Source organism: Nanorana parkeri, unplaced genomic scaffold (assembly GCF_000935625.1).
Source record: "Nanorana parkeri isolate BGI_ZX_2015 unplaced genomic scaffold, ASM93562v1 scaffold885, whole genome shotgun sequence".
Classification (NCBI taxonomy): domain Eukaryota; kingdom Metazoa; phylum Chordata; class Amphibia; order Anura; family Dicroglossidae; genus Nanorana; species Nanorana parkeri.
Genome location: NW_017307153.1, coordinates 268221 through 292432, shown reverse-complemented (window position 1 = coordinate 292432; position 24212 = coordinate 268221). Strand labels below are relative to the sequence as shown.

Here is a 24212-nt window from a genome sequence, read left to right as displayed (position 1 = left end):
ACCAGCCGAAAATCGTACGATTTTTGGCTGGTTTGAATGATGCTCGGGAGACAAATGCCGAACGGGCCAGTGTGCGCACCATTGTACCCGAATCCTCATACCCTTTTTTTATGGCCAATAACTTGCATATAAGCCTTCAAAAAGTTTTGTTCATGTTCTATAGTTTGATTTTGAACCGAACTCGGGTCTGTTCGGCCCATCACTATAGCTGACATCATGTCAGTAATTCAGGGCTGTAGCTACCATGGGGCGAGTTTGACACACACAGGTGCAATTACCAAATTAGTGATTGCAAGACATTAGCCCCCTAGGGGGACACATTCACTTTAGATCGATGGATATTATATGGATATCAATGGACACTTAATAGCAACATTATTAAGACTTTATTATTTACACAACAATTAATACTATGGTACAGGATGGTAATTATAGATAGACGTTCTGACTGTAACACACACACACACACACACACACACACACACACACACACACACTCACGATTGATTTTTCTATTTGTGTAGCAGGGTTGAGGTGAGGTGTATATATATTTATTATTAGCCAGAAGGATGGATTAAGACATGGGTGGGAGATATACTTACTACTAAATATAAGGATAAATAGAGATACCTAATTGGCTAAAGGGATTGACCTATTTATTTACTCGCATAATGGCATTTTGACAGATGCCGGCAAAACAGAAACAATTGGACGGAGCTAGCGGTGACAGCTAGCTCTGCCCAATTGTGTAGTTTGCCGGCATCTGATAGGCGAGACATGATTAGGCAGAGTCATTATGACTTTGCCCAATCATGGCTCCAAATAAGTACTGAGCCCTGATTGTGCAAAGTCTTGCACCTGACCTGTGGTCAGGTGCAAGTCTTTAACCAATTAGAGCTTCGAGGGCTCTTTGCAGTATGGGATGTTGCGCAGTCGAACAGACCGCGAACATCCCATAAAGTTCGGCGAACGCTCAAACAGCCGATGTTCGATTCAAACTCATGTTCGAATGGAACCGGCAGACCATTCCTACTTGCTATAAGGTAAAAGTGATAACTAAATGGCTTGGAGAACAAAAACATAAAAATTTAGGGTCCATGGCCAGGAAACTCCCCAGACCTTAATCCCATTAAGAACTTGTGGTCAATCCTCAAAAGGCGGGTGAACAAAAAACCCCCCACAAATTCTGACAAACTCCAAGCATTGATTATGCAAGAATGGGCTGACATCAGTCAGGATGGCGCCCAGAAGTTGATTGACAACATGCAGGGCGAATTGCAGAGGTCTTAAATAAGAAGTGTCAACACTGCAAATATTCTCTCTGCAGAAACTTAACCTCCCTGGCAGTACTCTCTGCAGAAACTTAACCTCCCTGGCAGTATTCCCGAGTGTGGCTCGGTGTTAATTTTCAGTACCAAAAGCGGTAACCCCGAGCCACACTCAGGATTACACAGCGCATAACTTACCCTGTAACGAGCCCCGCTGTGTCCTTCGGCCGATGCTGGCATCCGTCTTCCGGGTTCCGTCCCTTGTGAGCGCCCGCATCACAGGGGGCGGAACCGACGGGAGATTTAAAAGTACATTTTTTAAAAAAAAATGATATAATCAGTCTGCCAGGGAGGTTAATGTAATTGTCAATAGAAGCCTTTGACTCTTATGAAATGCTTGTAATCATACTTCAGTATACCAGAGTAACATCTGACAAGAAGATCTTAAAATACTGAAGCAGCCGACTTTGTGAAAATTAATATTTGTGTCATTCTCAAAACGTTTGGCCAGGACTGTACATGGGGCTGCAGAGCAGTTCTTTACTCACTGGTGATGACTATGGCTCTAAAAGACTGATCTCTGGGCTTGGCTTTCTGTGCTCTGGCTCAGCTGCATACTCTGTGAAAGGTGTGCTGAAGTATACTCTGATAAATGATGGCTCTCACATTGCTGCTGATAGTATGTCTATAAACCTACAGAGAGCGTTGCTAGGATTGAGAAAAGCTCGCAAGACAAAAGTCTTGCGAGAGTTGTACAGTGTATGGCCACCTTTAGTTGAGGTACTTGAATGCGTTTTTAAAATTTAACTCCTGATTTTAGCGTCACTATAATGCTTGTGAGATTTTAGTCATGGTGTGCCCATATATACTTTCATAGTAACATCATCACTGGCAATTTACTTGCGGACTACATATCCCAGAGTGCTTCGGGAGGCGCCTGCGCAATGCAGCATCTGCTTAGGGTTGTGTACTGCTGGTGCGCATGCGCTGTGCTGACAGCGGAGTGTGGTTGGAGGAGGTGTGCTGTGATGTTGTAGACGGTGTCAGGTTTGGGAGGCGGGTGACAAGTTCGGCTGCCTGTGCATACTGCACACATCGATATGTGCTGGAGGCGGACGGGGATAGCAGGTAATGAAGGAGACTCTATGAAGACAGGCGGCTGGGGGTACATTGACTGCTGTGTATGTGGATAGCACACAGTGGGGGCTGCTCGGGAGGGATCTGTACGGGCGATCATAGACCAGGACCAGTATTAGATGTCACACGTACAGGTGATGTGCTCCGATCTTTGCCATTCAGGGTCAGCCTGACATCTAGGAGGTTTCCTATCAGATGGAGCGATGTAGAATGTCGGTGATACGGAGGGGTCGTATCACCCGATGATTAGGGGATGATAAAGTTGGATTGGAGGGGGAGGGGGTGTAGATGACATCTGATAGGAGTATTCGATATAGAAGGTATTCAGATTGGATGTCTGATATTCCCCCCCCGCTGTGAGCTGATTTAGGGCTTGTATTTCCGATGTGATTTTCTTGTAGGGACCAGTAGATCTCCCTGGAGTCAGATGGGTTAATGGGGATCTCTATGATGATGTGTGATGATGATGAGGACACAGCCGGCTCCTGACGTGTGTCCGTGACTCATAATCACTGTGTCCCTGGTCCTTTCACAGCTGACTGATGTGTGGGCTGGATGGCCATCTGCCTCATTCATCTTGTCTGTTCACCTGCACTCTGCTTATCCCCGCTTTATTTTCCTGGGCTTCCTTCACTGGTGTAAAGACATAGCCCACCTTTTACACAATATAATAAATGCACGCACATTAAGGGAAGAAGAAATGTAGGAATGCATGTATGTCATTTTTCATTGGAGCCTGCAAAGCATTGCAACCTGATCAGTGGACGGTGGATGCAATGCTCTGCCTCCTGCAGACTCTTCCTCCCTGCTCCTGTCCATTCCAGGCTATGGACCTCCAGTTCCAGGGATGGGCAGATGTGTCTAAGGAGGACGAGCACTTGTACCCCATGCTATGGTGGCAGACGGAACTTGTAATTTCTCCATTCACAGATCAGGTCAAAGGACCTGTTAGTGGATGATCCGGGTGTGTGGGCAGAGTCACGCACAACTGCGCCAATTTTTAAAGATACCTTGATGCTGCGGGGAGGACAACCCTGGGATTCAGGTGTGGGGGGACTGGGAATGTGGTCACAAAGACAGAGTCACTCTTTCATTGAATTGCAGGATTTGTTAATCTGCCATCTAAACCTTATGAACTGCTGCTGAATCCAGTGTTAGAATTCCAATCCTAAAGGAGGTTCAGTCTGATGAACAGGGTACCCCCAGAAACGTGTGATTCATTCTAACCATTACCTGGCATGTGCAGCACTGCTAATATGTCTATATAGGTGCTTGTTGAGTTTGCTCTGACTTTTGGGAAACGTTTGGGATGTGGAGATGCATTATGTTGTGTTCCTATGATTCTTCTGGCTGTCAGTACAAGTTTAACATTTTCTGTTATCGGTTTCATAAACATACTTCGGAGAAGACGAGGCTAGAGCTGCAACAACTAATCAACTAAATCGAATAATCCATTATGAGAATAGTTGGCAACTATTCTCATCACCGATTAGTTGGGGGGAGGAGAGAGAGAGAGAGAGAGAGAGAGAGATTTTTATACAACCAATTCGTTAGTTGAAAAAATAAGCGGGTAACTAATCGATTATGAAAATAATCGTTAGATGCAGCCCTAGACATGGCGCTGTCCCTGTCTAGGGCTGCAGCTAACGAAATTTTTCTGTCCATGCTCTGTAGTGTGGATGGGGCAACTGAGTGTTTTTCCTGATAAGCCCCGCAGTGTATGGCCAGCTTTATGGCAGTCCAGGAAATCAAATGCTAGTGTCCTGAAGCCAGGGATTATGTATATGTTGCTGAAGTCATTCATATTACCTCCACAAGGAACCTAAATCACTTTTTATTTTAGTAGTGGAAACGTTTTGAAATCGTTGAGTTACTTGTCTGTGGTCTAACCTGATTAGTTGGTGGCTGTTGTATCTTCAGGAAAGGAAGGGTTGGAGCATTGGCGGATGGTACATTTACCAAGGGAGGCTTATCTGAGTGCTGTGTGACAGGTGTTGTGTGAGCATTCCATGTTCTGATGTCCTCTCAGAGATCCTCAGAGGCCTCATACACACGGGGAGAAAGAGAACATCGCTTTCTGTCCCCCCCGCCCCCCCGTTTTTATACTTCTGAACGCAGTTCTATTTCAGCCAATATGTCCATGCATGCTGTGGCTTTAACATCCGTATTTTTATGGCTAGGGTAGGCAACCGTGACATTCCAGCTTTTGTGGAACTACACATCCCATAAGGCATTGCAAGACTGGCTGCCACAGGGATGGGATTTGTAGTTTCACCACAGCTAGAGAGCCAAGGTTGCCTACCGCTGGTTTAGAGTGGCTAGAGTAAGGCCCCGTTCACACCTTTCCGTTTTGTCGGGCGTTCAACGCTCTTTCAACGCTCTATGAACGCTCTACAAAACGTACAACCATGAAAATCCCATTGTTTTCTATGGGTATGGTTCACACCTTTCCGTATTTCCGCCCGTCTGAACGCCCTACAAAACGGCTGACGCCCAAACAAGTACATGTACTTCTTTGGGACGTTTTGGAGGGCGTTTTCCATTGGGATACAGCCAAGTAGCCTTCAGAATCGCGCGACGGTCGTGCGTTTTTTTTACCGCGAATCGCGGTAAAAAAAAACGCGTGACGGTCGCGCGACAGACGTGCATGCGTAATACGCCTAGGTGTGAACCCAGCCTATATGAATCTTCTAGCCAATAGACTGAGTATACACAGCAAAACACACTTTTCCTGGCAGTCAGCACAGATGGGAGTATTTAATACTTGTACATACAATGCTCTAAAGGTGCCCATACACTGTTCAAATTTCACCAAGTTTTTTGAGGAACCGGCCAAAATTTGCACAGTGTGTGCCAATGTCGGCACCCTGTGGATCGGCATCCCTTGATCAGCTGATCGAAAGAGCCGGTCGTAAAATCTTTGATCATTCAGAGCTGCCAGCCAATGAGCTGCCGCCTCTGGTCGGGTATTCTGACGGGCTGGCATCCACTGTATGTAATGGTGTCAGTGCATTGAGGAAGTACATTGCAATCTTCTAGACTGATCTGGTTATTAGGAGTGGGATAGAACTTATGCACATTCAATAGAGCAACACAGATTTCTTTTTGTTTGTACCATAGATACCATTTACGTTGATAATTTTTTGTCTTTTGCTCTTCTAACCAATAAACATGACTAGACATTGGCTGCAGATACACATTACTGTCTTTTTTTTTCTTTTTCTAGTCAGACCTCCTATATTGTAATGACAGCACAATGTTAGCCCACATGGCCTTCCAAACATTGAGCAGCTCAGTTATGATGATGTCTCAGTGAGAACTGCACAACCATCAATCATTGGAGGTCCTATAGAAAGCCCCGTCCCGATAATTACAAAAAATAAAAACCTCAACTTTGCAGTTGATCCTCTGGGTCTTGTTCCGCACAACTGGAACAACATTCTGTGTTCAGAAAGTACTCATTTATTAGTTAGCACTGTGCACAGAAACTAGTACACTGTTTTTTTCACTACTCCCTCTAAGCACCACACCTCCTCCTGAATGTCCCGCCCACATCCCCATCCACCTCTTTACTTTTCCATCCTCTACTACAGCCCGGCGCTCAGCTGGATGTGACGTGGTGCAAAGCATTGTGAGAGATAACCCGGGCTGAGATGACCTGAAAGCACAAAAACAGCAGAAGCTGCTACTCAGAAGAGGCAGAGATATGCAGGGGGGGAAATTATCATAGCAGTTGCCAGTATTTGAACTTGCACAAGATATATTTGACGCATTTTGCACCAGATTTAGGATGCTACTGTAATGTTGTTCATAAATGAGGGTAAATAGACTCCAGGAAAGAAGACTTGTAACTCCCAGGCAAAAAGTGTAACTGTCGCTTCTTGAAGAAGTGGTCATGGGGACTTCTTAGGAGAGGCTCACACCTAGGCGATTGCGCTGGTCAGCTGTTTTCGCGGTTGTCGTGCGGTTTTCAACGCATAGAAATGTCTGAGAGCCAAACATGCAACAACTGTCCGAAAATAGCTCCTGCACCTTTTTTGCGCGACACGTGATTTCTAATGTGCGACAAATCGAAGGGGTGTGAACTGTTTCCATAGACTTGAATGGAAATCTTTGTGCGATATTGCGCGGCTTAATCTGCACGATAAATCACTTAGGTGTGAACCTTGCCTTCAGTTGTGATTGTTTTGTTAGGTGATGCTCCAGTTTCAGACAGCCGCAGGACAAGTGCAGATGTAAACAGTTGAGAACTTTCGCCAAACAGGCGCAATTGGGAAAATAGTGCAAGTTCTGGTGAAAAGAGGCGCACGTGTTAAAGAACAGATTTGCACATCAAAAAAAAAGATCGAAGAGGCTAAAACTGTCCCAAATGCTTTTGAGAAATTCCCCCCGCAGTGTATTTTGGGGCATAATACCATGGGGGGGGGGGGGTGGTTTGGGGTGCTGGTGACATCCTTCTACAAACATTGTCTGGCGGCGCAATCCCCTGTCACTACGAGTACCCCCGCTTGCTATTGGGGTTTTCCGGTAAGGAGTGCGACAAGATAAATATTTATTAAAGCCAAATGAGACACACAAAAAAAGCAACAGAATGCATTAAAAACAAACATGAAGACATAATCCAGGTCTGGTCTGGAGATGTGTACAAGCCCTAAACACAGGAGGAGCATCGTTTATGCTTCCCAGATTCCTTTTTTCTGCGTTTAGATGTTTTTAGGTTGAGCCGCATTTACACGATTAGATGCGTTTAGCCACATTAAACCAGGCTAACCAGTCCCCAGTTCTTGTTCTTCAGCATTCAGCCCTAGCAATGCATTACATGCTTCCATGCGCATTTAGAAATGACCACCAGACGCACCTGGAAGCATGTACTTTAATTCACATGTGCATGGGGCCTAAACACAGGAAGACATGATCGAGGAAGCAAATAGCTGTTTATATTTCCAGATAACTTGTGTTTCAAGTGGAACTATGAGCAGAATAAAACTTAACCCTGGCAGTGGGGCTACACCTGCACTGCAAGGGTTAAGTGCTCATTTTGGTCTAGGGCAGGGTAGGCAACCTTGGCTCTCCAGCTGTGCTGAAAGTACAAACCCCTTAAGGCATTAGGAGGAGCCAAGGTTGCCTACCCCTGGTCTAGGGTCTAAAATAACAAAGAAATACTCACCCAAGCCTTGGAGCCGCCTGCGAGCCTTAAGCTTTCTTGTGCTCTGAGTTTTCTTTTACCATATTGTGCATGGGTCCACGGGTACAGCAGCTTAGGCTATAGATCAGGGGTGGACATATGGACATTTCAATTCAGGAGCCAGTCAGTCCAATCCAGGAGCCAGCAGGATTTCTTTTTACATGGACAACAACTAGAGAAAACCTCAAACGTTTGGCGCCAGCTATAATTTTGAAGGATCACTGGTGACCTGGCTCCTGGGATTTGACCAGCCCTGCTATAACCACATTAGTCTTGTGTTGTTTGACATGATATTGTCCATATGACTTTCTTGTCTGTCTGGTGGGACTTGGTGAGAAGTGAGGAGGGGGGGGGCAGAGTTGGGGGTGTGTTGCAATAATTTTGGGGGATTATGAAATGGAGAGTTGAGTAAATCATCATGCTAATAGAGGGAGGGCAGGCTGCGTGGAAGCAGCCATAGTAATAAGCTGGTTCAGTCAGACCGGCTCGGGGAAATAGCTGCAGGTTTGAGCACAATGAGGGGGAGGGTGGAGATCTGGGAGAGTAAATATTCAGAGTTGAGCAGCAGCAGGATGTACAGCGCAGGGATTTCTTTCCTGTCTTAATGCATGAAAAACAAAGGAAGAAGAATCATTTCTGGTATCGGTGGGATTGTGTGATGGAGCCGAGGTCTGACACGGAAGGTAAGGGGCTTCATTTTCCTTCCAGCAGGAGCTGCTTCCAGATGTCTCTTCCCAGGAGCATGTTTGTGAGTCGCTGGCCTACGTACATCACAACTACTCTACAAACTCCATTCCATCTCTTCTCCTAATCACATTCACACACAGCTCGGATTATACTCCGGGGTCTACCACATACCACACTGAGAAATGGCACTTCCTCCTCATATGACAGCAAGACTTGGCCTTCTTGTTTTAAAGCCCTTGTTCCCAGCCTGCAGCCCTTTGGCACTGACTGTGTGGCCCCTGGGGCCCCTGCAGACATTTGTCTGTGTTTTGCTTACCTAGGGTGCTTACTGAGACCAGTGAAGGAAAATATTCATTAGACCGGGTTCTTGATGTTTCTTTTATTTCATACCATCTTCCTGCTTTCTGGGCTGTTTCCCCCTTTGCTCAATGCATGTTTATATTCCTGGATCTTCTAAAATGGATCTTATTGAGAGAAATATCAAATGTGGCACAAAATTGTATACAGGGCCAAAGGAGGCAAAAATGTGGAATCCGATTGTAAAGGGGCTGTAATAGTAGGGATCTCTAGCAAGTTTTGTGTCTCCAGTCTATGACTGTCCTCTGCAACATGTCCGCAGTCTCTAACATCTCTGGTAGCATGCTTGTAGTTTCTGACCATCTCTTGTAGCATGCTTGTAGTCTCTGACCATCTCTGGTGGAATGCTTGCAGTCTCTGACCATCTCTTGTAGCATGCTTGTAGTCTCTGACCATCTCTTGTAGCATGCTTGTAGTCTATGACCATCTCTCGTAGCATGCTTGTAGTCTCTGCATGCTTGTAGTCTCTGACCATCTATGGTAGCATGCTTGTAGTCTCTGGCCATCTCTTGTAGCATGCTTCTAGTCTCTGACCAACTCTAGTAGCATGTTTGTAGTCTCTCGCCATCTCTGGCAGCATGTCTGCAGTCTCTGACCATCTCTGGCAGCATGTCTGCAGTCTCTGACCATCTCCTGTTGCACGTATGACAGCTTTTTGTAGCATTACATTTACTAGATATTATGTGTGGCCCTTTGGTGACCTCACTTGAGGCCCCTAGTATCATGTAAGCTGACCCCCAGTGTTTGAGAGGGTCATGTGTATGAGTATGGCTAGGAGGAGATGTGGGTGAGTATGATGGAGTTCTCTGTGCCTCGAGCCGCACCTGCTCTGTACATAGGAGTAGCAGGTTTAGTGACACGTCAGTGACTATACACACTGAGGGATTGTTCACTGCGTGGGCAAGGAAACACTGGTCCATATTCTGCTTTCATTCACTGCCGTGTGATCCCAATCTTGGAGGAGATCACTTCTCCTAGGTATGTTTATAGTGTGACCCTCCCTTCCCCTATATGCTATGCTGGCGTATATATGCAGCTTCATGACAGTCGTGACTCATTGCTGTCTGAGTGAGATTGAAGGGTCAGTGACACTTGTTAGGGAATATGCAGAACGATCCAACACGGCGCTTGTACATACGTGAAGAAGAGTAATTTGTCCAATCATTTAGAGGACAAATGTTCTATCTCAGTTCGATTTTGTGGCAGTGAACACGATTAGACTGTTAGCTCACGGGTCACAGTTTTGCCACTTGCAAAACGATTAGAAAAATATCTATTTATAATAAAATGAAACAGCGCTTGTGATGTAATGTTGATTCAGAAGAAGTGTGTCACATAAAGCTTTCAGTATGTTGATAACATGTTCAGGCAGTCATGGCAGCCATGCTCGGTTTAGACCTGTGTGCTCTATGGCGATGCATTTGCGCATATCCAGTACTGTGCGTTAAGTTACAGCCACCCGATTTAAATGGCATGTGCATTGTGGTGCCGGCTACTGTAATTGTACATTGGGGAGCCCATTAGGATGAATGATACCACAAAGTATCATGCGATACCATACGTTGCGGTAACATGCGGTACAATACATAAATTACCACAATGCATAAGTCTTTTTTTCCTGTTAGGCCCCTTTTACACGAGCGCCATCCATTCCGGTCAGCAGGGGATCCGTGCACAGATCCGCGGATGATCGGTACAGAACATCCATGTCCATTCAGTTTTTTTGCCCTCCATCTTACAATGGAGCCATGTTAGGACTATGGGCTGTCAGATGTAAGTGGACATGTCTGTTGACATCTGATTACCTCCGAGTGCGTCCCTTCCCTCCTTACAATGGGGGTTTTGCTGTGCAGAGGATTTCAGGAAGCTAATATAAAGTTATTTTAGGCTCTTCTACTGGCTATGTTTAAGATGCCTTTAATGCTGAATTCCAGGAACAAAAACCTTCATTTAAAATGTATTCCTCAATAGCCACAAAAGATATAAATTCACCTTGTCTGTACCAAATGCCTTTGTAAATCCAGATATTGGCTTGTAGTGACATTAGCACTGTGCTGTACATAGCCTGAGCAGAGCTGTGGGAGGGACCCAGAAGCTCCACCCACTACAGACTGCCTGCAGAAAAAGTACATAAAGGGGGCGGATACAAGACCAGTCCTCCTGCAGACGGAGAGAGAGCAGCAGTGACTGGTCTTTATTACAGGAAAAGTCTGCACCGATCTGGAAGAAATCAACGGAGCACACCAAGGGGGCAATTCATAAATCTTCCACCCAGCAATATGCTGGGTGAATGCCATGCGCACGGCATACCTGATAGTATAGATATGATCCCCGGCTCCATGTTGTGGAGGGAATTATGCGCGAACAGGAGGAAGATTTATAAATGGCCCCCCAAGATTGAAGTAAGAATACACATGCCTCTTGTATTAGACAATATTTGCTTATCACAGAGTTCAGCTTTACTGATAGATCATTTAATGGTCATCTTTTTATATTTGCATTGAGTTAATCTTTTATTACTTGTAGTCCTGCCTGTGGCAGAGATTGACAGTAGTATATACAGTAGTGTGTCATAATGTAAGGCAGTGTTTCTCAACCATAGCACCTTCTAATCTGGAGGCACCCCAATCTAAAATGTAAAAAATGACCTGTATTCCCCTCTCTTTCCCCCCATATCAATGCCAAACCCTTATCCTAGACAGGGGTCTGGTATGGTTTTTGAGGGGGGACCCCCGCTTCTCATCCTCTTCTCATTAGAAGCCCCCCCCTCCACATCAGTCCCCCGTCAGAGATATAAAGGCCCCCTGGTTGAGGGAGGCTAGTATCGGATCCTCTATCTCACAACATATGTTACAATATAATAATGGCTGAAAATGTCATGTGTTCCTTCCCGTGCTGATAATGGAAGGCTCTGGCTGGTCTCCATGTAGATAGCCATGGCTTTAAATACCAGCATTGTCCTTTGCTTGTGTTGTGAATGTCGGCTGCAGACAGGGAGGCCTGTGGATTTGCAGGCAGTGGGAGATAAATGGGGAATGATTATCTTCTGCTTTGTATCGTATACACCTCCCTACAGCTCCGTTTACACTCGGGTTTCCAAGGAGATGGCAGGCCGGCCAGAAAAACCAGTCTGACCCCTTCCCCACATGCCTTTTTTCATTTTATAGCTGAATAATCTTTAACTCCTTTCCGCCTTTCCAAAAACCATCCACTCCTTTGACTTCAAGTACAGATCCATTGATCTCAATTTCTGCATTTGATTTCATTGCTGTGTCTTATTGACTGGGTACAAATTGAGATGTTGCAGTGTGTTCAGTTATGTGTTGTATTGGTATCTGTATGATTATTGGCATTCCTATCAACACTGATTGCAATATATGATCGGACAGAGATCAGCAAATGTGCAATAACGACACTGTAAATGAATGATTGACATCATATGTATTTCTAAAGGGAAGGTGATCATCAGATTCAGTCTCCTCTATTCCTGCATTGATTGCCCTTGGACTGGAACGTTAGACATTGCTTAACTCACTCTTACCTTTGCTTATATAAAAAAATGATATTTAATGGGGAATGTGAAGGAAATGACATTCTGTGGCAGACCTTTTGTCCCTCTACTTAATTGACTTAAACAGTGAAGGAAGAATTGAATCTTGCTTTTATATTCTTTCATATAGTGATGACAATTTCTGCAGTACTTTATAAAGTACATTCAACTATTTGTGACTATCTCTGCAACAGGTGAGCTTCTCTGCAACGCACATTTAGCGCGCGTTCACGGAACCCAAAGATGTGAACGAGGCCTTAAATTGAAAAGAGAAGTTGATTGGTCACTATGAGCAACTGCTCCAGATATTGTCTGCACCTGTTTTGAAAAATTTCCCCAATTGTCCCCCCAATATATTCTAGACCCATGGTTCTCAACTGGTGGGTCGTGACCCCGTGTTCAGTGGGTCACGGCAAGCCTTCCACTTGTCTAGGAGTCTAGCCTCCCCCTAGCGCAGCATTGCAGTTCTCACACCAAACAGCCATTCAAAATATTCTGCAAGGTGCAGAGTGTTGGCTTGAGGTGGGCTGGAGGAATGGTCGTGAGGGAGCTCCATCCATACATGCATTGCTTACAGCTCCCTCACGTGCCCTGTAGAAATGCCTGGACCAGAGTGATGTCACATCCTGGCTCGTGGCACCTGTACAGGAAGTGGAAGGGAGCTGGACAAGCAATGCACGTATGGATGGAGCTCCGTCACAGCACAGCAGCCCACACTGGACCCCAGGCTGAGGATACACTTTGGCTCTCATAAGATAGGGAGACTGGTTGGATCTTAAAAAAAAGAACAAAAATTGATTTTTTTGGGAAGTGTGTGAGACTGTCTGTGGTTTTGTGTGTCTGTCAGTGTTTTTGAGGGCACGTTCACACTAGTACAGTGCGTTAATCACACAGTCCCGAGCGATTAATGCACCTTACCACGCAATCGCACATTCTGGTGTGGGACGTGTGTTGCATTGCCATTCATTTGAATGGCACCCCAAGCAAACCTCCCACCCACAGTGCGATTTCCCACACCGGAACGCACGGTACCGCAATACCATGAGTTCCAGTGTAGTGCGACTTGGGTCACGACTTAGGCCCCGTTCACATGTAGCGACATACCTTTGCAGCGGCCGGGATAGCGCGACTTTCGGGGCGACGGTAGCGCGACCTTCTCCGTCGGGCTCCATAGAAAAAAAGCAAAATCGCGCAAAATCCGCCGAAAAAAGGGTCCGGTAGAAGCGACTTGCGACCGCGACGAGCGACATGGAGCTAAGACAGCTCCATTGACTATCATTAGCCGGCGACTTCTCGCGATATCGCGCGGCAAAAATGCGCGATATCGCGGCGGAAATCACGCGATAAGTCGCTACATGTGAACGGGGCTTTAATGACCAAGGACAAATGTGGGTCCTGAGGTTAGACCGGTTGAGAACCTCTGTTCTAGACAATTTCTAATTTTATTTATTAAAAATGATATATTCATTTAAATTTAAAGGGTTCTGCGAAAGTATTTCAGATGTGTAGGGTGAAACGCAGAGCAAAAGGTAAATCTACACAGCCAGTTTATGGCCAGCTTAGAGCTAGCCATACACTGGTTAGTATTTGGCCTGGCGACTCCGCTTGAAATTTGCCCAGTGTGTGCTCCAGTCGGCACCATTTCATTGAGTTTGAAAATGAAACTTTTGGTTTTGGAGCTGGTCCGAAAATTCTCAGCCAAGCAGTTACTGAAGCCAATTAGCTGCAGTCACTGATCGGGTATTCTGACAACGGCAGACCTGTGGGAATACAATAGCGCGGCTGGGGGGGAAGTTCCCCCATCCACGTGGGCTGAATGGGGGAAAAAACGATGTACAGTATATGGCCAGCTTACCAGAACTGATGAGAGAAGAGGTGGATGTCTTTGCCTACAGCAATCAATAATAGAATAGATGTGGGCTAGTCTGTTTAGTGGAAGATCAATTCTATACCGTGCACTCAGCATTCATTTTTCAATCCTAACTTAATCTAAAACTTTATTTTGCTTTGGATAGAGAGGGGAAAGGCTGGAGCCCCTGCCTGGTTTTTGTTGTTGTCTGGTCTGTATCTGTATTGCAGAGATTCCCCTTCCACATTTTTGAAGAGTCCAGAAGAGTTTAAACTTCTGATGGTTTGTATCTCTGTGTGGCCACAAAACTGCATTATGTATGGCCATGATTAGGTTCCCGACACCTGGGGTGTGCTTACTGGGTGTTAAGGTGACCATACACTCTTCGATTTTTATTCCGAAATCTTCCACGATTGGTCTTTCAAATGAAATTCGAACAGTTGATGGAACGCCAATTATTTTTTTTCTTTTTGACATCTTGCTTGATTTTTCTAGAAGGGTGAGGCTGGAAAACTTTTTTCGAATCGAACAGAAATCGACGGATTAGTGGCATTTTCATACGAAAAAATTTGCAGCAAGAACATTGCACGTGCGCAGAATTCGTTGTGTCGATTGACAAAATTCAGGGAGTTAGTTAGACATTGGTCTGTGCTTGATGGACTATTTGAGCTAGGATCGAAAGAGGGTTTTTGGCAGCAAGGAACATTTCCGATCGACAATCTATCGGTGTACGTCCAGCCTTAGAAATGCACACAGTCTGCCTTCTGTTCACAAGTGTATATACTTCATTTACGGGCCCAGGCACACCCATGCATCATGGTAATGCACTCGTTAACACACCATACGTGAGTTATTGTATTGCAATGCCTTTCTGTCTCAATATTTTTATTGAAATGTTTTCATATAACCTATATAGTAAGAATATTGGTTCACAGTGCATCAAGATAGTAAATCCTCATAACAATAATAAAATCACGCAGAATGTGACTACATATTAAAGGTATGGACAATCAAAGAGCAGGGAGGCGACACAGTCTTAATCGCGTATCACAAAAAACAGCCAATATGGCAGGTGTGTTGGTAGTAGGTCTGTCTCCCTACAGGTGAACCAGTAAAAAACCATTAACAGAGGAGGGGGGTAAAGGCCCGAAAGAAAATATAGTAGGAAAAGAAGAGGTAGAAGAATATTGAGAGGGGTAGTAGTGTCAGGTATGCCCGTACTACTAGGGATGGGGGGGGTGTCCCATAGCTCGTTAACACCAGTCACCCTACTGAGTAATAGAGACTGCAAGTCCCCAGCTCATGGTCCACAATCAGTGGGTCTTCCTTCCTGCATCAAATACCTTGATAACTCATGGGGTCTAACCCAGGATGACGAGATGAGAGCCATGGTTCCCACACGCTCAGTAACAGAGAATGTTTGTCCTCCAAGATGCTAGACAGTCGTTCATTAAGCATAATATTGTCCAACCTGTGGGCAAATTCCACATAGGGAATTTGTTGTTTCTTCCAGTTACCTGCCAACATCAATTTGGCTGCTAAAAATTAAAGTGTGCCAAAGCCCGTTGAGGTTTACTTAAGCCTGGTATAGATAAGTGGAAGAGAGCATAGTGAAGGTTTATGGGAACATATGTAACAAAAAGAGAACCAATTAGTTTAAATATCCTGACCCAAAACCGAGTGGCTAAGGGGCATCACCACCGATTGCACTGCCTTTCATTTCATTATGGCACTTTCACTGCTGTGCTTTGTGGTGTGCTGAATTTCTAAAATTGGTGCATGCCCCTTTTCTGGTCCGTTCTGTTGCATTGGAGGCTCATTCCAATGAACATAGTTGAGTTAAAAATAGACACAAGCCCATTGAGTTCCACCAATAGAGGGGGGAAACAAGATGAATCAATAATTAGAAAACATCCATAAACAGAACTGTATTCCCAAAGTTGGTCCAAAGGAAAGAAAAATAACCCTATAAAGTGTGGTCCAAACTATTCCTTCCTGGATATTCCCTGGATCCGAACTCTCTGGTGGTATTACTTCTCAATGTTACGATCATCTTCTATGCTTTTAGGAATATCCTTTATCCTTTGCAGTGAACATAAAGTAAATCATTTTGCACCAAGCTCACTATTTAGACCATCTATATATTTATACATGGTGATCATGTTCCCCCTTAAGGGTTAGTTCACACCAGAAACTGCATCACAACTGCGTGCGTCTGCACAGTTGCATTGTGATGCATTTTGACGCGTTTGTGATGCGTTCAGATGCGTTTTATCCCCCTGGATGTCCCTGGATAATGCCACAATCAATTCTTTTTCATGCGTTCCGTTGCATTTGCATGTGTTTTGATGCGTTCCAGTGCAGTTAGATGCAGCTAAAATAGGGCAAGCAGTACTTTTTCTGACTGCATCTGAACGGACTGCAATGGTGTAAATACAGCACGAGAAAGCCTATAGGAAAGCATTGTGATGTATTTTGGCTGCAGAAGTCAAACTGAGCGGACTGCATCACATTTGCATATGGTGTGAACTAGCACTAAGAGAACTAAAGCCACACCTTTTTTTTGGATCCCAGGAGGACATTTACTAATATAGTTCTGTGACCCAAAATCATCCTAAAGCAGCCAATTGCCCCCTGTATGCTGACAGCGCAGAGCCATGCTGCAGCGCAGAAAGATCCCGACAATACTTACTGGGATCTACCCTGCTGCCTGATTGACAGCTGTACTTGCCCCTCCCCTGACTGTCCCCCCAGTCAGTGCTGCAGGGACAGTGAGAGGAGATGGAATTCCTGCAGGGAGTGGCGACTGACAGAACCCATGAGTGCAGCAATCAGCAGTATGTGATCGCTCAGTTCTCGATCTATAGAGCCGACGCGTGAGAGCGCCAGTGTCACACATCAGCCCAAACTATTGGGAAGCGTATGTATTACTCTCCCAAAAGTTCTCATTTAACCCTTTTGCTGCCAAGTCCTCCAGAATGCTTTTAACCTGAGCTGGCCACAATTTTTGCAGTTTTTCCCATCGGTTTGATTTTCTATTGCTGCGTTGCTAGCATTTGTAAAAGAACCCCCAACCCATATATTTTCTGAAAACGCAGGGCCGGTAGAATAAAAAGATGGTGCTATTCATTTTGTAGGTCCTGCGATAATTGTACAACTGTTTGTCAAATCAGTATTCGATAAAACTACACAATTCAATGGATAAAAACACACTAAAATCAGTATCAGTGCACAAAAAAACACTTTTCCGACTAAGGGCCTGTTCACACAACGTCCGTTTTCTGTGCTGACCTGATCCGTACGCTCCTGCATTAAAAATGCATCCCAATGTATCCCTATGTGTTTTATGGGTTACAGTTCTCACGTGCGTTGTCCGTTCAGGTTACGACAGAAAAATACTGCATGTCACATTTTGTACGGTCAGGAAACGGTCCGGAAACGCAAAACGCGTCAAAAACGCACTGCACTGCAGCTAACAAAAAAGCTGCTGGAACGCATCAAAAGAGCGTTCAGTTCAAGAGCATGTAGAAAAACTGCAGCATGCCCTATTTTTTTTCTGCTGTGGAATGCACCAAAAAGCATGCAAAAGCATCAGAAATGCATGCAAATACCCTGGAGTGCAATGAAAGCCAATTTTAGGCTAAAAATAATAATATATATTATTTTTTTTACAAAAACGGCCCGTAACATGTAAAAAATGCGCCAATAACACGGCAAAACACACTGCACTGCATGTGCAGAGACTCATGCAGATCTGGTCTGCATTTGGTGTGAACAAGCCCTAAATCTAAAAGATAAAACTGTTAATAAATAACAAATATTTGTAGATTTCATATTCTTTCCATTTTGTTAGATTGGATTTAATAGTTCTGTGTAGGATGTTCAAAGTTTGGGATTTTTTTGTATAACCCAACCCTGATCTATACTTCTCCACAACTTTATCTCTGACATCTTTGGAGAGCTCCTTGGTCTTCGTGTTGCTTGCTTAGTGGTTTTGCAGACTCGGGAGCCTTTCAGAATAGGTGTATTTATGCTAGGCAAGCAATATGAAAAGAACACTTCCCATGTAAATGAGAAATCCCACCTTTTCATATGAGGACTACTAAATTGTGAAACATAATCTTAACTCGGTGAGACATTTTCAGCAGCCGGGGCATTTTAAGTGGTGTGTATGTATTTTTGTGCAGGGTTGATAAGCAGTGACTCATTAGGCAGAATCAACAGCTTGAGCATGCTAGGCTAGCCCTTAGGGTGCAAACACTGAGACGCATAACTTGAATACAGAACCGCAACCCTCAGTCTTGGCAAAAGTGTCAATCTGCAAAATACATTAAATTGTTCAATTTGTATTTTTTTTTCCTTCACAGAGCACCTGATGGCAACCTCCCATCTCTGAAAAGACACTGATGCCAAGGCTGCACCTTGTGATTGTCACCAGCTTCTCTCCTGAGCTCACATAGTCTTCAAGCGTCTTTGTTAATTGTACTGTGCCTAAGGGAACTCTTACACACTGAGCCAACACTGATTACTCTGGCACCATGTCAGGTAAGGGAGGCTAAACCAATTTTTTCGGTTTATTGTGTTTATGAACACTTATTGTTTCCTTTTTTTGTGCACATAAAATTGGATTATCTATGGTAACAATGTGCTGCAGAGAGATGCCCACACCCTAATCACTTTCATATTACGTAATAGCTTGGTCTATGTATACAGTAATCGGAAGCATTTCATTTTAGATCCATTTTAAATACAACTGACATGCAAACATCATACTATGCTTCTAAGCTGATGACCTTCAAAATCTATTCTGCAGGAACAAATATATAATCTACTGCAGATTACCAGACCTTTGGTGTGGTGGCCCCAATTGTTTTCATGATTCCTTTATTTTCATCTGGTGATCCTGTCAGTAACACGCTTCCTATCTTAGGGAAATGACTGTACTACTGTGTATATGGAGAAGCAGTGTTGTCACCCTAGGCTGTTCTCCTGATTTGGGCAACCACTGCCCTCTAATATGAGGGGGGTAGTTCATAGAAGATAACTAGTGAGAGTCTCCCTCTCCTGGCCGTGTCCCATAGAAGTCTATCGTGCTATAATGTGCAAGTGCAGCCAGCAAATCATGTGGCACTGGATGTAAACAATAGGAACTTTTCCTGTCGAATCTCTAAGTATGGATCTGGGGGGGTGTATTATTTAGGTCGGGGGGTGGGAGCAAAAAGGTTAAGTGCACTTTGTTTTAATGTTTACTTATCCTTTATCTATTTCATCCCAAACTATACAAAAAAAAGTTTTGGCTATATACACTGTACATTTGAATTTTTTGGTTTAGATTTGCTTTAATTCCAAGGACAGTACTGTTTTTAAAAAGGTATGGTGTGGTTTTTAAAACCATAAATGTGTTGATGAACTGTACTTGGCCTATCTATGGCTTTTAAAAGCTAATAGCGAGTTTTGCAACAAAAACAGTTTGCTTTCAAAGCAAACTGTTGTGTATAGCAGTTTGATATACTGTAAAGATACATTAGCCAGTGCATTTTTAGGTACTCTGTTTAGACCCCCCGTGGCCCCTAAAAGTAAAGTAAAAAATAAAAATATATTAAAAAGTTTATAAACAAATATGTTAAAATATTTTAAAAATTGAAAACGTTAAAATAAAAAGCATTTTCGGTTTCGGCCTGACTTTTTTTTTCGGTTTTGAAATTTTAATTTTCGGAGCACCTCTGGTAAACCCTCAATCCTTGTTCTTTTTTTTTTTTTTCTTCCAATAATCCAGATCAAACATATATACACTGCTCAGCAAAGTATTTATTTTAATTTTGTGCCTAAGCATTTGCAGTCATTGTGTTTCCGAACCGCTGGCTCGAACTCTTTCAGCTCCACTTCTCTAAACTTCCTGTCCGTTATAAGATCACAAGGTACAGAGCTGTCCCCATTATCTATCCATTGGGGAATGGTTTGTACTGCTGAGCCTGTGTGTTTGTGACGACACACACAGCTTACAAGCACACACAAGGGTTACTCCATAAGACCCTGAAAGGCAAAGGAACCACCCTAAAACAGGATATCACGGCCAGTGCTCAGGGGACTGGTTGATTCTGCAGAAAGCTAAAACATTTAAATATCAAGTAGCAGCATCCATTGTAAGGAATGTAATCGGCATTGGAATAGCTTAAACACCTTTTGACTTTAATATTACTTTAATGTAGACTTAAGGAACTGGTTACATCCACTTGGTTTCCATGGGCAAGGGAATGTATTTAATTGACTACAATATCCATTCACCAGATTTAATTCTTTGTTGTACTTTGTCCAATGGCTTTAGCCTAACAGATGTTTGCAGATATCAGTTTGCCTTTACCTGGTCCAGCTGGATTTGTACAGGATGGATGTTCCCTCAAAGAGGCTTGTGGACAAAGTAGCTGAAAACACAGGAGTTGTGCTGCTATTTGTTGTAATCATTTGTGATAGTTTGTCTTCTGAGTTACTGCTTTGGGATAAGTGTGCCTTCTATTATTGTTTTAAAAAACTATTGAGTTTGTGATTAAAACAGGGGAGGACTGGGAACCTGTGGCCAGGCGGAAGAAGACCACCAATTGAAAGGGACAAAAATTCTGTGGGCTAATGAATGTGTGCTATGCAAAATGTGCCATGTTGTCCCAGTAATTGATGGGCATGGTAAAACATGGGCGCTCCTGAAGGACATGGCTTATTGTGGCATATTTCTATCACACCTTCCAGCATGTGCTTCCCTTGCTGTTTTCTGCATTCATCTGTGTGACATGTCAGAGCCACAAGAAAAATCTGTGCTGGAAGACTTTCTCTGCTAGACGTTGTGATCTCAGCTCTGAATGGAGAAGGCAGCTGTATAATGCTTACTATGTGTCAATGCCCCCTGAACCAGACCTATCTTGGAATGAACGTATTATTTCTTTGGTTGAATATGTCAAAAGGATTTCTAGTGGAATAAGGTGCCTACAAGATGTCCTCTATACCTGTTCCAGGAAACTCAGAATTTTCGATTTTCTTCACATTCAGTCCTGTGACAAATAATGAGGATAATTCTCCCAAGTGGGAGCACAGGCAGCAGTACAAATCTGGCAGAGGTTCTAACTCTTCACTACTTGATATAAAATGGCTTTAGATGCACTTTTTAAGTTCCACAAGTGTTAATGTGCTTTATAATATTGTTTTTTTTTTTTATCGTTTAGGGAGTTGCACCCCATCTCCGGGTGGTCCTTTCTCTGCTCTGACACCAAGCATGTGGCCACAGGAAATACTTGCAAAATACACACAGGTAAGAATAGACATATCTGTGGAACGTGTGTTCATCTTCATTTGAAAAACTTTTCTACAAATATTGAGGTTTGTTTTATACAAATCTTTCTCTCTCGATGTGATTTACAGAAGGAGCAGTCTGTAGAACAGCCGGAGTTCCGCTATGATGAGTTTGGATTCAGAGTGGATAAAGAAGGTAATAATGACAAGGATTGATATTGAGTTCATTTTTTTTTTTCTCCTTTAAAACCAGATTTGAACTTCATCTTAATGTCTGCTGAAGCCTCCATGTACGTCTCCCTCTCCCTATATTTGTTACTCTACCGAATACATTAATTTGTGTTTTCTTCTTCTTTTGTTACACTCTGCAGATGGTGCAGAACCTAATTCAAGTAAGCTGTTGGGTATCCCACTGACGGAAGACCCCCAGCAGAGGCTTAAGTGGCAGGCCCACCTAGAGTTTACCCACAACCATGACGTAGGAGACCTAACGTGGGATAAGATAGATGTGACACTCCCACATTCTGACAAACTGCGCTCCCTTGTGTTGGCTGGAATTCCTCACAGTATGAGGCCACAGGTACACCAGTGCTTAGAGTAAAAGCTTCAACTTGTCTTTGGCAGCCTGTGTGAATTGAAAAATGCTGTAGTATGCTAATCCTACAGCTTTCCAAAGGTAGCACAGCTCTCATGGATTATTCTAGTCCTCTGCAATTAGAGTGTTGGAAAGACTGAGACTACTGTCTGCCTATAGATATGAGATAGTGGGTGTGGGCTTTACTCGACTGCCAAAGATTTATTTTTGTAAATAATACCCAAATATAGACATCGGAATTGACATTTGCACACTTTCATGGCTTCCTTTATCTTCATAGAAACTTTAGCAAAGGTAAAATAATTCTCATGTTCTATTCACTTGAAAAAACGATCTTGATTTTTTTTCTAGAGCCCATGCACATAATTATCATTGCTTGATCCCACTATAGGTCATCTTTTTTGTCTATGGGGGTCTTTTAATACCATAGAGGACGATAATATTGATCTGAAAACATGATTGGGGAGTGCCAGTTTAGAAAATGTATGTTTGCATAAACTCTATACAGACAGAAAGACACAAATATTTGATGTAATAATGAATACAGAGCTGAATTTTTTTTTTTTAATACAAGTGTAAGAACCTGAATTTGAGTTGCTATCAACCTCTTGCAGTACAGCAGAACTTGGACAGGGGGACGGAAAATCAGCACAAGGATCCAGTCAACTATGCTGCTTTGCTAATGTGCTAACAATGAGTCTGCAGAGGACTGCACCCGGGTGAACATGTGTACTGCAGCAAAAGCAGTTTTGGTTTTATTTTTGCTGGGCAATCTATTTAAATTAAAACTCTAATTTGTCTTTAACATACAGTAGCAATTTATAGTAGGAAAAATCAAGTAATCTTTTTTTGTTCTATAAGCTTTGGATGAGACTGTCGGGTGCACTGCAGAAGAAAAGGAATTCAGAGATGACTTACAGAGACATTGTGCGGAACAGCTCCAATGATGAGACTCTAGCAGCTAAACAGGTAAATAGGTGGTCAATACTACCAGTCAATTCTTCATTTTCTTAAACTCTTACCTTCTTCTACCTGTGTCATTACTGCTGTGAGGAACTGGTGCAGAAAGACAACATGGAGATTAAGAAAAAGGGCCCCACTATTCAGGGTGTTTTATTGAGGTTGTTTGGTATATAGTGGGATGAGAAGGACAGGAATGGAAGAGACACACACACACACACACACACACACACACACACACACACACACACACACACACACACACACACACACACACACACTGAACTTGATGGACCTGTGTCTTTATTCAACCTCAAATACTATGTAACTTTAACAATTAACTCCTTCATTCCCAACCACACTCTGCAAAGTAAATGGACTATTAATTGACAGCTCTTATTTCATTGTCCCTTCACTTTCCAGGCACAAAACAAGGATCCTCTTCCAGTTGTAATGCCTGTAATGATTCCTGTGGGAGTGTGCCCGCTCCCCCTGCCTTCCTGTGACCTTGCTTGTGTCTGGAAAGTCCAGAGACAGTGAGATAAGTGCTGTCAATCAAGAATGCAGCTCTTTTGCAGAGCATGGTTGGAAATGAAGAGGAGTGAACTGTCAAAGTCTGTAGCTCAGTTTGTACTGTAGCTCAGTTTGTACATCTCACAGAAGCATGGGACATACACTGTGGGAGTTAGGTCTGAGCTGTGAAAATAATAAAAAAAGCGAGACTTTTTCATGGATAATATGGCTTTTGTGTCGCAGGCCGCTGCCCTAGTTCCAGGCTTAGAAAGACCATTTCAGCTCTTATTGATGCAGTGCACACCATGTTAAGACTGGAAGTTCAGCCTAGCTTCTGTTAGCGTTGTTACCTGTCTGGGTCCCTTAGAGGCCCTAAGACTACCAAGACCTTCCCGGTGCACCTACTAGACACAAACAAGATCCCCTGTTTGTGGAGCATTTTTAGCTTTTGTAGTCCCTCACTTCTACCTTGCCTCAGCCCAGGGAATATTCACAAAGGTCTCTTCACCAGCTCTGGGTCATCTTCTCAATGACATTCCAGTCATCGGATACCTGGACTATCTGCTGCTGCAAAAGCAGCCCTCTCTGGACTGTCTCCAATGTGCCAAATACGATGCTGACTTTGGAGAATTTTGGATGGAGCCTGAAATTAGAGCATTCATTTCTGATTCTGTGACATCACTTGGAGTACTTCGGCTTTCACCTGAATACCTTTTAGGCCAAGGTCTTTCTACCCCACAAGAATTTGACGCAACTGTAGAATCAGGTGCAGTAACTTCAATCCCGATATCAATATTTTTTGCAGAGCTCTATCCTTGTGCTGGGATTGGTGG

The 24212-nt window shown here is 43.6% G+C and overlaps 1 protein-coding gene across 2 annotated transcripts in view; it reads left to right on the top strand.

The window, feature by feature from the left end:
• The first annotated feature begins 2268 nt into the window (after positions 1-2268).
• Positions 2269-24212, top strand: part of SGSM3 (small G protein signaling modulator 3) — a 59760-nt gene continuing 37816 nt past the window's right edge. For both annotated transcript variants that reach the window (XM_018565775.1, XM_018565774.1), the window contains exons 1-6: positions 2269-2396; positions 18401-18578; positions 21245-21330; positions 21441-21507; positions 21683-21891; positions 22768-22875. In XM_018565775.1, the coding sequence (XP_018421277.1) occupies positions 18572-18578; positions 21245-21330; positions 21441-21507; positions 21683-21891; positions 22768-22875 (477 nt within the window). In that variant the 5' untranslated portion in view covers positions 2269-2396; positions 18401-18571. The remainder of the gene's footprint in view (positions 2397-18400; positions 18579-21244; positions 21331-21440; positions 21508-21682; positions 21892-22767; positions 22876-24212) is intronic.